The sequence below is a fragment of the Egretta garzetta genome, unplaced genomic scaffold (genome assembly GCF_000687185.1).
Source record: "Egretta garzetta isolate BGI_Z169 unplaced genomic scaffold, ASM68718v1 scaffold152, whole genome shotgun sequence".
NCBI lineage: Eukaryota > Metazoa > Chordata > Aves > Pelecaniformes > Ardeidae > Egretta > Egretta garzetta.
This window is the reverse complement of record NW_009259037.1, coordinates 1,631,485-1,648,948: the sequence shown is the minus strand read 5'-3', so window position 1 is coordinate 1,648,948 and position 17,464 is coordinate 1,631,485. Positions and strand designations below refer to the sequence as shown.

Genomic DNA, 17,464 nt, shown 5'->3' with positions numbered 1-17,464 from the left:
CCGGGGTTTGGGGGTGGGATGGCAGAGGTAGGGGAACGGTTGGGCCTGATGATCTAAAAGGGCTTTTCCAACCTAAACAATTCTGATTCTGTGATTCTGTGTGTTTGCAAAGCAACGGACTGCACAGATCCTTTACAGATTCTTTAAGTGAGTGTCTATAAAAAAGATACCATGAGCAAAACTAAGTTCATCTTCAGCTCTCCTGAGCGCTTATGCACCATCTGCAGAACCTTACGTGACGCGATGGGGCTGAATTGCATCTGCAGCCTAGTCTTAAGCAGCCAATTTAAAAAATTTATACTTCTGACTAGGAAGGAAACATCACTTTGATTGATGACATCATTAGGGGAAATAGGACCGAATGTGGGCTATTGAATGCTTTCTTGCAGGCATAAGCCCTTTTACAGTGTCTGTTATGTTGGGCGCTTGTTATCCGGTGTTTTGACAATTAACGTTTCGAGAGTTTTGAGATGACGCCGTCTTATTTACATTTCATAGTAGTAAACATTATCTTTGTACCGCTAGAGCTTCTATTCTTGTCGTCGTTTGTTATAAAGTTCTTTTGATGTCATGGAACAGCAGCTCGGGTGGCCGTGCCCTTTCATATTCATGCCGTTTGCGTATGCCTAAGAACTCTCGTCGGGTGCCTTTGCGTTGTGTAGAAAAAATATTGCTCTCGCACGGACAAAATCAGTTATGGAGGGGTTTAGATCTCAACTCCGTTACATAGGAGATTTGAGGAGTGCTTATCTGGTGGAGGTTGGGGGATTGGACTGTAAATAAGTGGGCTCATGACACACACAGATAACCTGGCGTCATTTTGCATTTGATCTCAATTACTTGGGCTGATGTAAAAATGAATGTTTTTAAACTGAAAGTAATGCAGATCTTAAAGGTAACAATAAAAACCCTGTGCTTAGGAAGAAAATTCCGGAGTGTTCTGTCAGGCTGTGCATGGCATCGGATAACCTTGAAAATGGCACAGAAAGGGGAGATTACAATTTATTCAAACCATACAGAGAATAATCTGTTTTCTGAGCAATTCTGCTGGTTTTTTCCAGCATTTTTTTCTTCATTAAAGACCAGAAAAGGTGTGGAGGGTACAGTCATCAGTCGGCAGGTTTTTAACAGATAGTGAGAGAAGGAGGATGGAGAAGCAGAGGAGTCATTGATGGGATCGGAACATCTAATAGCCGTAGGAGTGGGTCTGAGGTGTTACTACGATACTTCCACGTGCCAGCAGGAAAGACTAAACCTTTTTTTTTTTTTTTTTGGCATATTTTACTTTTTCCATGGTTTGAGAGAGAGATGTTTGGTACTGCTATTCTGTTTTTATGGAGGTTACTGGGGTTTGGGTTGGTTTTTTTAAGCATCGCAGTATCTGAAAACAGCGCTCAATGAAATTAAAACTTGGGGTTTAACTGTGATGCTCAATATAATTATTTTTAAGAGATTTCTTCCTTGAGCAAAGTATCGACTTCCCAAATGTAAATCCTGATATTGTGTGATATTTTTAGGAGTGGTGTTTATTACCTTCCAAATCCTTTAATGCCCGAGCAGTTTTTATATGAAGAATATGTTACAAAATCTTTGGTGGAGATGGTGATAAACCCATGAAATTGGTATTAGAAAGCTTTCAAGATGTTGTTTTCTTTTTGTGACAGAGTTTTGCATAGCCATTAATGAATTTAAATGATCGAATTATATCCACTGTATTACGTGGTGCTCTCTAGCAATATTACGTTTTGGTAGCAAGTGCTGTGTTGGCCTGTCTTAAAGAATTGATTTGTTTCTCCTTTTGTTTTGGATAGGGGAGTTTTGTTGCATGCATGACTGCCATTTTAAGGCAAATGGAGGACTATCACTACGCTCATTTAATCAAGACTTTTGGAAAGATGAGGTCAGATGTTGTGGTAAGTTTATAACATGTTTTATCAGTTCCTGAGCGGGTTTGGCTTCTGTTTGGTTTTTTTTTTCTTGTTGCTGTTTGTTAAATAAGAGTTGTGAAATGTAAACAAAATGTATTTGATGATACATATTTAATATAAAAATAATTGATAAAGCACTGTGACTTAGACATTTTCTGAATTTGCAAAGGACAAGATTAACCTTCCTGCCACACCCAGGAGAACAGCTCGTCTCTGGAGCTGTTCAGTGTTTTAAAAAGCAAGCACCGAGAGAGTGGATTTAAGGCAATTAAAAGAACGCATTAGGAAATAGTAATGCTGAGCCATTACTAAAAATCTGGTTTGTTTAAGGAGAGAAGGGAAAAAAAAAAAAAGCTATCTTGAGTACAGGAACTTCCAGCGTTAAATCTTCCGGATGTCCCGATTTCATTTGTTTAAATAGCTTTTACTTACAGATCCACTCACTTTGCATTTTATACAAAACATTTTAACCTTAAAGATGCCCTTAGTTGTTAAATAAGCAATAATAATTGAAATTTGTTTTCTCAGAGTCGTTTGGTAGCCTAAGCGAACAACGCAACTTAATTAGAGCATAATAGAAGAGAGTTTATAGCTAAGGAGAGAACTCTCTAATGACCTGAAACTATCATTGCCATATGGCAAGTGCAGGCTGCAAAGTAGCTACCAAAGTTGTTGGCTGAGATCCATCAATTAGCAGATGACCTAAAGCCCAATCAGCTGTATTGCATTACCCACTCTGGTCCTGGGGATTCTGGTAGGTGCTTCAGACAGCTTTCACCTGTGTTTTCATCTTCAGGGTGCCCTTTTGGCCTTTATTTAGGTTCCCTTCTTCCTTCCAGACCCAACATAACAAGACCCAGGGGCTTGTCTTTGTGTAATTTCTTTATGTTTGGACTTCCCCATTTTCCTTTCTGTCATCTTCTTCTTCCTTCTGCTTATATTCTGCACGATTTGAGCTCTTTTGCCCTGTCCCAGATTTCCGATAAGGTGCTAAAGCCTCTGGTGCTTGGTCTGTTTGTCCCAGATCGGGCATTATTCAAGTACAAAGCTGGTGATTCAAGAGAGTGAAGGCAAAGTCTAGCTGCGAAGGACTGCAGGTGGGCATCATGGTATGGAAAGGGTTCCTTCCCAGTTACTCTGCTTTGGGATCTCAGAGTTCTATGGGTAGTTCTCTTCAGTTGGTTTTTTGCTAATAACAAAACATTCCCAAGCTAAATGTAGCTAGAGGAGTGGAAAAAAATGGTTTTAGCACACAGAAAAGACAGGAGTGTTAAGGTTAATTGAGCCAAATATTTCTGTACTTTTGAAGAGGTGGAAACCATTTGGCTCTGGAAAAGGCAGACTGATTACAGGGTTTTACATGGAAAAAGGTAGCAGGAGTTTGCTCTTAAAACATGTAATGAATGCAGAGAGAAAAATATTGGTTAGGAAATCTGTGATTATTCTAATGGTGGTAAAAGTGTTTATTTTGAAGTCTCGCATTTTTGGTCTAAATTGTCTGAAAGGTGGTTCTGTAGGTCAGATCTTCCTTGGTGAAAACAAGGGGGTGATTATGTATTTGAAATTTGGAAAGTGGTCTATTTATAATTGCTTGGTTTAAGTGTTTGCTTTACATGCGGAGTAGTGCACTGGGATACATGAAGAATCTTTTTTTTTTTTTTTTTTTGGCCTTGCCTCTCTGTATATTCCTCCCTTTCTGAATGTTCTTGGGTTGTATAGCTGGAATTGCTCTGGACTGGACTGTTAAAATCCTGTTTTCTGTCAGCATGTGTGCTGTTAGACTGCTTGTTTTCCACTCTTACGCCACTTGACTGTGGTTCGTATTAGCAGATACGCTAAGCTAAACTTAGTTGCTGTAATGCTTTTTGTATCTTTAATTAAAGTGTACCTTTTTAATGTTTTAATATTGTTGTTGATTAAATCGTAATATATGTTAGTGGGAAATGAAATATATAGCAACCTGGTAAAACATTAAATGGGTAATGTTAATGGGAGATAATGCTACCTTAACCTGACTTTAAAATAGGAGTAATATAAATGCAGGTGTGGAGGTATGATGGCAATATATTGTTAATCCTGTGGTAAAAGGGAACTACAGTGCGTAAACTGCTTTTTTTTTTTTTTTAACACAAATAGAACTGAGTCATCATTTAGAACAAAAGGGTGAAGATACCAACCCAGTTCCTCTGTTTAAGAGAAAGGCTTGCCTAACCTTTTCAGTGAGAACCAAATGGGAGGTTACTGGTCTCGGCAGTATTTCTTTGTAGATGAGATTTCGTTGTTAATTTGGAACCCATATGTTGTTCAGTATTTTATATTTCGCCATCAGAAATGATGCCCCGTGAAGCTCTCGGGAGCATCGCCTCCTTTCCCGGTATCGCTGCTGCAGTTCAAGTTTGCCCGTGTTCCTTCTTAGGACTTTTCCTTTCTGCCTTCAGCGGTGGGGTGCTACTGAACTGTACTGTTGTGTACAGTCCTTGGGACTGTATGGGTTGGGTGGAAGAAAAGCCCTTCTCTACTTCTTTGTTTAACTTTCATGCTTTTTTCCATTTCTTTTTAATCTGACGATTTTTTGAGCCAGTGCCCTTTGAGTCGCCCATTAGAGCTTAGATCCGGAAGCGTTTTCATTCAAACCCAACATCCCTCCATATGAAGGTGATACCTGCACCTCCTACCACAGGGTAGGAGAATTGCAAAGGCATAGAGAAGCGGTGATTTAAGTCGTACTAGATAAACTCAAACAGAAATGAATAGGTTTTTCTTGGAAAAAAAATTTACAAGAAAAAGGGGGAACTTAAGTGAAGCTGTGGTTGCATCTTCACCACTGGAGACCCTTAAATCTTTCTTCTCAATCAGAAGTTATAAGCCCAGTGCTGGAACTCCTAGAGGAAGCTTTATGGCCTGTGTTATGTAGGTGTCAGTTTTAGATTATTGTAATAGTCTTACTTGGCCTCAAAAATCTTAGAAAAGATGAGGTGGAATGCAATAAAACCAGTCTGGTGTCTCCCTGCAGAATATATTGTTTAGGTTCATTAAGGTATCTCTGTTCAAAGAGGAATTTCTTACTGTCAAGCCTGCTATCATCCTGAGATGAAACATCATCCGAGATCAGTGAGGTTATTTCTGGGACAAACTATCCTCTCCCTTTTTTTTCCTTGGTAAAATTTATATTCAGTTGAGGCATATATGGTAGTAGTTGACAAAGCAATATATGTTAATGTTTTGCCATGTGGAGTATCTCAGAAGTATTCCTCCCTAAAGGCATTTGAGACAACATCCTGAATCGGTGAAGTAAGACGAACTCCACAGGGTAGTTTAGATTACAATTTTCTGCACCTCCATTTTCTTAGAGAATCATAGAATGTTTTGGGTTGGAAGGGACCCCTAGAGGTCACCCAGCCCAACCCCCCTGCAGTGAGCAGGGACACCTTTAACCAGATCAGGTTGTTGATCTTCTCCCTCTTTAATATTTTGCACTCCTAGACTTTGGCTTTTACCGTGAGTACGTGCATTGGTGAGTGCTGTACATCCTTTCCCGTCGAGCTTTGCCTAACTGTTGATGTGAGCGGGTCCTTGGATGGCTTAAGCAGACAACTCTTTGCGGGACGGGACGTAAGAGTCGCAGGGGATGCCCGTGGTGGTGGGACCCTGCAGAGGCAGCCCCCCCAGAGCCACCCATGGTGGTGGTGAGTGGCTTTCCAGAGACAACCGCCATGGTGGAGCTCAGCGGAGGTTAAGCTGTTGTCCTGAAAAGCTGTAGCTGAGCTTATTTCACTTGGGACTGCTGTGCTTCAGGACTCGGCAAAGCTGAAATTTTCTTCAACTTGGCCTAAAGTGTTTTTCATATTGAGTTCCTACGTGGTTTAGCTAGTTCTGTTTATTAAGCTTGAGAATTTATCAAAGAACCTCTTTGAAATCCAGGTTGTGAATATATAAATGGCGATGCGGGTGTGATGCTCAGCGGTCCGGGGGGATGGAATTGTCTAAGCCTCCTCCGTCACTGTCTGCCCAGTCACAGGGCTGGGCTTACCCTGTTTTCTTTCTGTAATCGGATGGGAGTTGTGAAGGGGTCCCATCTATTGTGAATTTTCCTTCCTTGGGATATTAAATAGGATTTCTATTTAGAGTTGGAGAGAGATCAGGAGTTGCAGCCACTGCTCCTTTAGTACAGGTTTTAATCAGGTTTTTTTTAATGTTCAGAACAATTTGTTCTGCTTCTAAGTATACTGAAAACAAGGAGGGTCTACAGCAGCACAGCAATTGCTGATAGCTTCCCCTTCCACTCCCAACCTTGCCAAAAAAAGCTGGGTTTTGCTCAAAATATGAGGTGAATTCATAGAAACCGTTTGCTCTTCTATAAGAAAGATAAAATAGAAAAGAGCGCAATATCACAAATACATAAAATACAGGCAAGCCTCAGCTTTTAATTTAATTAATAATTAGATTAGTTGTTACAGAGCATTATTTAAAGTACCTGTGTGAAAGTAGGACTCTTGGAATGTAAATATCAGTAGATTAAGATGTAGAGCTGAATCAGCAAAGTAGGTCAGATCATTGGTGGCACGGCCTCCAGGATCAGTAACGAACGTGAGGCATCAACAAGGTGAATGAGAACTCGTCCACCGTCATGTGCAGCTTGGTCAGCAAAGTGTGTGGAGGCTCAAGAGCTGAAATCGGTGCCACATAAAGTGGAAGGTGGAGTTTGCTCCAAGAAATCAGGGAAGTTTTATATCTGTATTCATAAAATATTAAGGGGGCGGGGGGAAGACCAGTGAGCTCAAATCTGCCCTCTTGGCTAGGTGATGACCCTGCCCATGGTGCCACTTCCGCTAACATTTCAACTATTGAGCTGTGAAGCAGCATTGGTAAGAAGCGTTGAGAAAATCACTTAATACCTGCAGCTGTAAAAAGGGAAAAAAAAAACCCAAACCAAGCACATGCTCCAATGAAGTCCTGTGCAATGCTTGGGCAGCAAAATATGCAACGTGATTATTAGAAATTATGTAACTCTTTCACCAAAAATGCATGAAAAATGAGCAGTAAAGTACGCAGTTTGATCTCTTAAATGAAGACACATTTTACTGAGCTAGCGGAGTGTGTGCCTGGGATGAATTTTGCCTTACGCAACAGCAACATCTCATTAACCACGAGCAGTTCCGAATTTTATCTCAATCCTGTTAATGTCAAAACATCCTTCCTGATGGTGTTGGGAGTGATTTTTGGTATGGTGGAATAACAGAGGAGTTACTTTACTAGTATAACATATTTTTTGCTTAAAATGTGTCTTTTGTGGCTGCTGATGCTTTGTTGGCCCTCTTTGGCCTGGGTGTCTCCTTGGGTACCAGGAGCCAGGATGCAGAGCATCCCGAAGGAACCCTTGTGCTGTGCTACATGGCAGCATGAAAATTCACGGCATTCTGCGATCTCGCTGTTGTGTCCTCAGGATCTCTGCAGCTCCCTGCTCCCCACCGACTGTGAATTTCTGAGCCAGGAAAAACATCTTAACAGAACAACAAATCAAAAGATAAAATGCGGCGAAGGGCCTGGCTCTCACACACGAAGAAATACTTGGGAGAGCAGTAACTTCGTGTTTGTTTCTCACTGAAAAGGTTACTTAAGAACAGCCTTAGTTAAAAGTCCAGTGAACGTAACATTTTGGGGTTTTTTTGGTAGGCATTTGACATTTTAAAGATAGACAAGATAAATACCATTACTGAGAAGCTGTAGCAAAGGAAAAGCATTCTAACCTTGGAGTAAAAGTTCATTTTTATCTCTGTGCAAAGTGGATCAAGAACTTTCTGAATTAAGTTCTTTTTTTTTCCCCCTTTACCTTTCTCTAAGCATTTGATATTCATCAATCATTAGATAGCAATTATAGATTCCCAAAGTGTAGAAGATGATTTACGTGGTCAAGTACATGAGGTTTCCATTCCAAAGAGATGTTTGTGTAGATTTTGTAGAAATAAATTGGTTTATGCTACTAAATTACCTTTGTTCTGGGTCTGGTTTTCACGGGCAGAAGCAATTACTGCTTTAGGGAGAGTTTCTCTCCTAGTTTCAGGATGGCCAAACCGTTGGGGGTAACGTGCACCACCACGCTTACCCGACTCTGGGTTTGAGTTTAAGCTAGAGCATGTGCTTTTTAATAAATGGATGATCTTGATTTCAGGCAAGAGAAAATTTCAGGAAGGTGTTCGTAAGGGGAGGGAAAACTCATCAACTGACTCCAGGGAGGTTCTTTTTAGTGTAATCGTAAGATTAAAATTAGTATCTTTGGGTTTTTTCTCTTTCCACGTGCCAATATGCTTTTTAAGAACCTTCCAACATACGCCAGGCGTGTGGCGTGGCGCGTTCGCTGCAATACGCGCTGCACAAGAAGGGGCCGGGAGACCTTGCTGTGGTATAGCAAAGAAGTTCTGGCAAAGCAGTGCTTGTTCCCGAGTCATGGGTTGTTTTCGACGTAGGATTGCTAGTGTACATAAATCTTACAATCTTCAGAAATTATAACTTCATACATAAGCATGCCTTAGTGGAATTTATGGATGTTGTATATGAATAATGGCTTTTTTATTAAGCGGAACAGTAAGACACCTTTTGAATGTAGTCATTAATAACTGACGCTATCACTTGTATGTATTTTTTGAATCCAGAAGAGCAGTCATTTCCAAATATTTTCTCTTCTTTTAGGATTTTCTGATGGAAACATTCATCATGTTCAAGAATCTCATTGGGAAGAACGTCTATCCCTTCGACTGGGTTATAATGAACATGATGCAGAATAAGTAAGTACAGAGGAAAAAGCACTGTAGCTTTCTGAGATGGCTCTCTCGTGTTTGATCTGAAACAACAGTGTTGCTTGGAAACAGTAAAACACAATGCGGCAGCTAGGGTGGGTTGGGTTGGTTTTGGTTTTTTTTTTTTTTTTCCCCCCCTTCTCTGATGCAAATAATTATTTTAAAATTGGCTTTGGAGATTGCAGGGCAGTGTTTTAGTGGCCGCTTTTGGGGCTCTTGGAGTCTGCCGTGAATTAAGGGTGGCATCATTCAGAGAACCACAATTTTGGAACATACTGCAGTTGCAGTAGGGATCTATGCATGTCTTACAATAACTGAATGTATTCCTTTGGGGATAAATGGTATGTTTTGCATATTACCTCAAAAACTAGTGGCTATCATATTCTGACATGGAGTTATATGTTCTGGAACACTTTCAGTGGTGTTAACAAGAAAGAATTGAAAGGGCATCTTAAACCCAGGTTCTGTCAGCCCAGTAGTGAAGAGAGCGGCTGCAAAAGTTTCTAATCCCCCCCCTTTTTTTTTTCCTCAATAATTGCAGCACTGTCGTTATTTAGCATGCCTTTGTGCAATATTTTGTGTTTGTGACATTTATTAAGTGTGTCAAATGCTTTTATGTGTACTGTGATGAAAGTGTAAGGAAAAACCATTATATTTACTGGTTGCCTGGAGAAATCTCTTCGGTGCTTCCTGGTAGCTACCATGGCTATAAAGTTGTCAGTGTTTACTTATATAAAATCCTGAACCATGGTTTCAGCTCTCGTTATAAAAATGCACCGTAGCTTTAATCTTGGCTTCTGAAAGTCTCCTTAACTGCCTAATAAAATCCGTTCTTAATAAATACGAATTAGGAGATGCAGCCGTCTTTTGAGGTACACCCGTTGGTTATGGACGCACCCTTCTGCCTGGCTGCAGCTTGCGAAGCACCTGCTGGTTTAAATGAAGAGCCCTTTGAGATTAGCTGATGAGGAAGATCTAAAGCCTCTTGGGTTTCTCTTTTTTTTTTTCTTAATTTTGAGAGCGGTTTTGCTTCAAGAACTCCAACTGTCTTGAGAGTCGTTTTGCAGGTGCTTTGGAAACCCTCGCAGCGTATGTTACCCGGCATCCTTTCAAACAGGAGAACACCTCTGTGCTTTGCTGAATATTTTTTGAGAGGGGAAATATGATTGGGAAGGTCTGTGTTTGGACGCTATTAATGCCACTTAACTGGTCACGCGGCACTTACGGTGGTGTGAACGATGTTGCGCCGGCTCTTCCCCCAGGTATAAAGATGATGGGTATTCCTTGTATTACCTTCGCCATATTGCCCAATGACCTCTCAGTGTTTGTTTGGGTGGAAATTTGACCTCAATTTTTTTTTTTAAAACCATGGAATTATGGTCATAGAAAGAGCCTTTCCCTCTCCAACGTCTTTTCTTTAAAGCACAAACATGTTCTTACCAGGCAGTTCCTCACTCTGAAAATGTCCAAATGTGATGCAGAGGTCCGCAGTTAGGGTAGGGGCTTTGATTTTCTGATCTTTAAAAATCATCTTGTCCTTTTCCCACGCTGAACATTAAATCCTGAAGAGGCAGAAAAGGGTTGTGTTCAGATCTTTGATTCTTACTGAATAACCTCAGTACCCGAAGAATATTTGAGTAGCATTTAAAGTTAAAAACAGAAACATTTTTCGAGTCTTCCTGGCGTTGATGAATATGTGCGGAAGTGCTAAAGGGGGTTGTTCATCTCTAATTTACAAGTTCATTTTCATTACACCAGCTCGTTTGTAAATGCCTCTGACTTGATTTGAGTGCTTCTCGTTTGTCCTGTCGAAGCTAACGTGGTTTCCAAACCCAGAAAGCTGCATTGTAAAATACCTTTTTGTCCAGCTGGTCCATGTATTTTCACCCCTATAAACTTTTATTGAAGAAAACTAGGAAAAATGACAAGAACAAATTCTGTCTCTTAAAGCTACCACATCCTCTCAGTAGAAATAACTCAGGTTGTGCCATTTTGTTATGCTCGTGAAGCTCTCCTGTTGGCACATCTGTGCCGTAAGCCAAATGAAGTGAGCTAATTTTTAACTACAGCCAGAATGTTTGGATATAGTTTAAAAAAAAAAAAAAATCCTCATTTTCTTGTGTGAAATATATCTGGTAGTGTGAAACAAAGGGGGGGGGGAAAAATACAGCAAGCTGGAAGTCAGACCTCCAAGCTCCCTCAGTGTGTGGCAGGGAGACCTCCTGACACGCTGGTGGTACCACTGTTGTACGGGACGTGGGACCAGTGGTTTGCTTCCAGATAGTTAATGGTGGATTAAAATATTCTGGCTGAGATAGTGGTACGTATGGGGGAAGAGGGGAAATAGAAAAACGTGTGTGAAGGACTGTGTTACAGGGGGTATTTGCAAATACACATTGAGTTAAAAACTAGTACTGTGCTTCAGGAAGGACATGGAGCTGTTGGAGCGGGGCCAGAGGAGGGCTACTAAAATGCTCCGAGGGCTGGAGCCCCTCTGCTCTGAGGCCAGGCTGGGAGAGTTGGGGGTGTTCAGCCTGGAGAAGAGAAGGCTGCGGGCAGAGCTGAGTGCGGCCGGTCAGGGCTTCAAGGGGGCCCAGAGGAAAGGGGGGGACAAGCTTTTTAGTAGGGCCAGCTGGGACAGGACAAGGGGGGATGGCTTTAAACTGAAGCAGGGTGGGTTTAGACTGGATCTAAGGCAGAAATTCTTTGCAGTGAGGGTGGTGAAAGCCTGGCAGGGGTTGCCCCGAGAGGGGGTGGAGGCCCCATCCCTGGGACCATTCCAGGCCAGGTTGGCCGGGGCTGTGAGCAACCTGATGTGGTTCAAGGTGTCCCTGCTCCTGCAGGGGGGTTGGGCTGGGTGACCTCTGGGGGTCCCTTCCCACCCAAAACATTCTAGGATTCTGTGATTCTCTCAACCTTACTTTACTAGTAGGATTCCTGTATGCATAAATATTTGCATGCTCATTAATGGTAACAGAAATTGCTCCCATTCTGTATAGTTTGTGCACGTGGTTTTGGTACAGTGCGTTGAAACCTCAGGGTCCCCTCTCTCTCCTATCCCTGCAGTGTGCTCTGCCGTGCACAGGATTATGTTCCCCATGCCTTTGTTTCAACAACACAGATAGTCACGCCGTGTTACCACCTATCGTGATGAAACGAACACAAAAATCTTCATATCTAATGAGATAATTGTTATTTTTTGCTCTTAGATGTGCCACTTAACATTCTATTTCCTGACTTCTCTAATTTAATTAATTTAAACCCAGAGTCTATTGTTTTAGCAAAGCAATTTGTTAATTAAGAGTCCAAGGTTTCGAGTGTGACCAGTTTCATGTGGTTTGCCACCAGTACGTTCAGGGCAGCATTGCTTCACTGGCTGTGGATCGGCCATGGTGGGACAGGGTCGTTGCAGCATAGGGTTCATCAGGTGCTGGTCAATGTAAGTTGTAAAAGACAATTCAAACTGATGCTATGGCTTTTCATTTCGCTGTCAAATTTTGGTCCAGATCAGCTGCCGGTTTGCAGTAAACAAAAATATCCAGGCGGCAGAGATGGAAAAATCATTGATGACAGGATGACAGAGATGAATAATAGACCATAGCATGTTACGATTGAAACAGCTACTTCTAGGAGAAGAGCAAGAGATGCTGTTTAAACCAAAAAGTGGAAGACTAAAGGCCAATACCTACTGGCACAGTACTTCTAGGGGTGGTTGATGGAAAAGAATATCCAAATAGTATTTCATAATTAAGTCTTCATCTGTATATTGTCTTGGAATGGCCATTGTTTTCAGGAGAACCTAAAGAAGAGAGAAGGCAGTGGGGCAGAAAGAGAGGAAGGGGTCTTCAGATACATCAAATTTTGCAGCGGAGCCGATGGGAATGGCCTTTGCGTAGCCACCTTGAGTTGCATGAGTATCAGTCGTAAAGCGTCGCGGGGAACATTCAGGTTTGAGGCTGGGGGAAATAGTCTAGCAGTGAGCTCTGCGGTGGATTGCTCGGGGCGTTGTGAAGTCTCCAGCAGCAGAGGTATTTAAAAACAGTTTGACAAGCATCTGTTAAGATGCCGGTTATAATTTAGGGAAAAAGGGAATAGACTGTGTGATCTCCAGAGGCTCATCTGAGCCCTGTCACTCTGTATTGGATGGTGGATGCTGGGCTGGGACTGGGAGGTTTGCTTCAAAACTGTGGGTAGCGGCGTGGCTGCGGGGTCCACAGCATCAGTTTGGTGAAGCTTTGTGCTTTGCTGGAGACCCACGCTGTGCTCGGGGCTCCGGGCAGGGAATCCCCTGCCTTTTTCTGTTCCACCACCTGCCTTGCGCCGTGTTTCCATGGGTATCCGTCGCTCAGTGCTATTCCTCCATGTTGGACTACGCTAGGATTACGTCTAGCTTAAATTTACGTAGCTTTTCATCTGTTGGGCTTTCTTTTTCAACGGGAATTTTTATGCCTGGTAAGTAGTTACTAAATGTACTCATAACCATGGTGCCTAAAAATAAGGATGAGCTTACTTCATCCTTAGGATGAAGTAAGGATGAGCAACTTCAAAAGAAAATGCTGCTTGTGGTTTTAAATGTTGCTGTTGGAAATTGCTAATATTTCTGTTTAAGGAACTTAGGCACCTTTAAGTCACATCTGGTGTAAGGTTTATATGTGTCTGTATTTTTGGGAAGAGTTATTTTTATTACAGTAAAGGCATAATATCACTAGATGAAGAGTTTTCATCGGCTGCGTCGCCAGCTCCTGCGACAGCCACTTTGTAGCAATCTGGCAGATGCTTGATAAGGAAATTTAGGCCTGATCTTCAGCCACCCTGGTATTTCTGTCACGCAGGTCGCTGCGATAAACTTCGATAGCGGGATTTAATAGCCGCAAGGAGTCAGGAGGTTTTCAGGTGTTTCGGGATAGGGATGAGGAGAGCTTCGGAGGCAGAGGCTTCACTCCAGGCGTCTCCTGCAGGAAAACACACTCGAAGAGCTTTAACTGTAAAAGGAGTTTTTTAAAAAAGCAGGGGTTTTGTACTGTTTACGTTTTTCCCTTCTAGATCATGTTGAGAAATGATTCAGAAATGTTTTAGAAATTGGTTTTAACTTTTGTCGTAAGCTGACAAGCTAAACTTCGGTTCCTCTTAAACGCATAACTCGGAACATGAAAACAGTTCCTCTCTACGTTTTTGTAAACGAAAATAATTCAGACTTTGGTCTTACTTTTGGCATTTGAGACAATCAGTTCCTTTGGTAGACCTTATGATATATTAATTTGTAGCTAGTACTTTCATCTGCAGCTGTTCCAGTGGAAGCTGAGTTGCCTATGAAAAATGAATTTGATGTTTTCTGTTCTATTTTTTTGTGTGTCTAATGTCCACATTTGCATAAAATACCTGGTTATTTTGCCTTTTGAAGTCGGAGAAAAAGGGATGAGATGCTTCTCAGGGAGAATGAGGTTTCTTGCGCCTACATATTTTGTTTTTTTTCCAGAGGAAATCTATCTTGCCTTGTGGAGGGAATCTGGCGGGTGCTGCCTGCTCCCCACTAGCGCTGCGTTGGCTTTGCAGGTGGGTGGAGGTGTGTTTCCTCCTGAAAACCTGGTCCAGAATCTTAATAAACTTTCCCATGTGAAAAACAACAACAACAACAAAAAAAACCCCACCAAAAACCTTGCAAAGAGGAGGAAGAAGGATCAGGGAGACCCGCCTGGTAAACATGTACCTTTTCACTGTTGCCGGGGTGGCTTATACGTGTTTATTTTTGGAGCTTCCAGGGAAATGTAGGCTGCTGTGCTCCGTCGTTGTCATAGCAGTACCTGTCAGATCTATACTGCGCGTTCAGAATTAACTTCAGCTACGTATGGGACTGTCCATCAATAGTGTGCAAACACTGAAGTGGTTATGAACTGGGGCAAGTTTTGCAGAACTGCAAGCCTTAAAATGTAGCACAGGCTTCCATTGCCTGAGAGTTATTCTTACTGACAAGTAGCCGAAATCAAAATGAAATTGGGGGTTGGATTGTTGAAATTTGTCTTAATTGCAGTATTCTGCTAAGCTTTATAGAGGCATATAGAGACAAAAACAGTAACGTGTTTAATAAATGTATGAAAATGGGCTCTTGGCACTTGCATAATTGACCAGTTGAGTCGCATCTGTCAAATTCGGTGCAAGAGCAGAAGCTCTCATTTAAAATCCATCCCAAGCTACTGGTGGGTGGAGGTGTGGTTTGCCCCAAAGGGGAAAATAGTCCGGAAGGATGACAGAGATCCTGGATAGAAAGCTACAGAAAACGCAGGAAGGCAGTGTAGTTTTACGGACTATCAAGTAGGTGATGATGACCTCTAGGGGTCCCTTCCAACCCAAAACATTCTATGATTCTATGATAAGTAATACCAGACACCTGGGGTAGGGGGAGGAAGCACAAAACCCCTTTGAAATCATTGCTGCGTTTTCCAAGACCCCGTGTATGTACCGTGTTCAAGCCTGCATAAATACCACGTTCAAAGGGTTTATTAGTCGACGTGACTTGAAAGCTTGCAATTATAACTGGGGCGCTGATCATTAAAATATTTACTTGATATGTGTTGTTATGGAATGTGGTAACTGTTTTACATTTCCAAATAGGATATTGTGATGAAGACAGTGTTTGAAATGCAATTATATTTTTAGGGAGAGAAGGGATACGTTGTTTCAAGAACAGTCTGAACAGTAGGAAAAGCTTTGATTAGAAGGAATCGGTGCTACTTTTCCTGACTATTAATACATTTCCTATAGGACTCTGTGCTTTCTTATTTGAAGAGTTTAAAAGTCCAGACATGCAACCTGAACAATAAAATAATCTTATTTAGGGATGGAATGAAATAAGACTTCAAATGGGATCAATTTTGTTTTTCTTTAGTGCCGAACATTTCTCTGTGTAGAAAATCCTGCCACTATTTGCCACGTATATAGATTGAGGATAAAAATTTTCAAAGCATGTAGCATGTTCAGGAGCCAGTTTTCAAAATTAACTTGGGTGCCCCAAAGTTTGGTCTTTAAATAAAATAGATGAATGCACATTGATATGTTATATAAAGATACAGTTTCTGTGCACGGAGGGAATTTTTTTGCTGTCCATAAAACCTGGTTGCGTAACGGACTGACCTTTTCAGGAAAGACCTTGCAGGATTTTTGGTTTAGTGTTGTACCTGTCAAATTAACTGGACCTGGGAATAAAATTAATGTACTTGGCTATGTTTAAAATAACACAGGGGTTTTCTTCTTATTCAAAAGGCTGAGGGTCGTTGACGGAGTGTGCTACATCTGGCGCTCTTTTCCCTTGATGGTTTCCGTAGCGGGAGGGAAGGAAGCGTCCCCCGTAGCCGCTTGTCTTGTCCCAGCCGTTATGAGTTGGAAACGTTGTGCCTGGCACACGCATGGTGTGTTGGTAACAGCGCTGCCGTGAGACTTGATGACCAGTTGGGTTTTTGGCAGTCTACTGGATTTAATGGATCCATTTTTTTTTCTCCTTTATTTCTGTAATCTCTGATCACTTACACCAGAGAAGTTGTGTAGCAGCCTTTGCGCCGGTGAAGCTGCCGACGTTGGGGGTGTACACATGAGATGTTGCAGCCCCCTACCAGCCCCCCCAAAACCATCTGCTGCTTTGCCGAGTGCTCCCCTGTCTAGTTGTATCGTGATTGATCCCTTTTGGGGTCTAGAGGTGGAATAAAGTACTAAAATACCGTCTTAATCATTATCCTATAGCTACCGTCTTAATCATTATCCTATAGTCTAAATTATGGGTTTCATATGTTTGAAGACGTGTGTTTGGTTTTTCTGGTGAAGGCATCCTGCAGCGAGGAAGGTGGGCTTGGGCCGGGTGACTCTGCCGAGCATCCGCTGTGACTCTGCTTGTTATGTTTGTCCCTTGCCAAACCTAGTTTTCCGTCCCTAAAGCGTGGATGGGATTTGCTGTCCTCCTGGGAATGTAGACCTCCCTACCATGCCATAAAATCAGGTGAAGGCTGTTGGCGGTGCATTTCATCCTAAAGCACAAGGGAGATGGTGCATTTAATTTTGCTGGGGAAAGAATGATCCTTATTCAGTGCTCGCTTCAAAAATATCACTGTGGAGCGTTAGACTAATATGCACATGTTCATTGCTCACTAGTAGTTAATGCCCTCTCAAAATATTTCTGATATTTTCCCTGACACGTCAACCTTTTATTTGCCACAAGAAAATTACACTGACTTTAAAGAAAAGCACGGTGTGCTAGGGAACATCTCCTCCTGAACCAGAAAGAAATGCACAGGGATGATACGATCCCAACCGCTGGTGTTCTTGCGTTCAAGTTTAATATATGAAAGGGGGGGAAAGTGAACTAAGGGGGGTTTTTGAGATATTTTTTTTTTCTTCTTCTGTTACAAGGCCTTGCTATTTTTGGCTCCTTGCAAAGTTTTAAGTAGCAAGGCAGTCCTAGGGTTTAGACCTGGCAATAAAAAAAAAAAAAAAACAAAAAAGAAAAACAAAACAAAAAAAAAACCCACCCAAAACTGGTTGTCCTTCTTTGAGTGGTGGCAGATTTAATCCTTTCAAGACATTTTGAGGTGAGGGGTCTGGAGCACAAGACTTAGGAGGAGCAGCTGAGGGGAGCCCTCATCGCTGCCTACAACTGCCTGAGAGGAGGGGGGAGCTGGGGGGGTCAGGCTCTGCTCCCAGGGAAGGGGCGCTGGGACGAGGGGCACCGGCCCCCAGTTGTCACAGGGCAGGGAGAGG

The 17,464-nt window shown here is 42.0% G+C and overlaps 1 protein-coding gene across 1 annotated transcript in view; it reads left to right on the top strand.

The window, feature by feature from the left end:
- The window catches only part of DOCK1 (dedicator of cytokinesis 1), a 316,870-nt gene that overhangs the window by 171,445 nt on the left and 127,961 nt on the right, over window positions 1-17,464 (top strand). Inside the window, exons 28-29 of the mRNA XM_035890418.1 lie at window positions 1,812-1,913; window positions 8,616-8,710. Of these exons, the coding sequence (XP_035746311.1) occupies window positions 1,812-1,913; window positions 8,616-8,710 (197 nt within the window). The remainder of the gene's footprint in view (window positions 1-1,811; window positions 1,914-8,615; window positions 8,711-17,464) is intronic.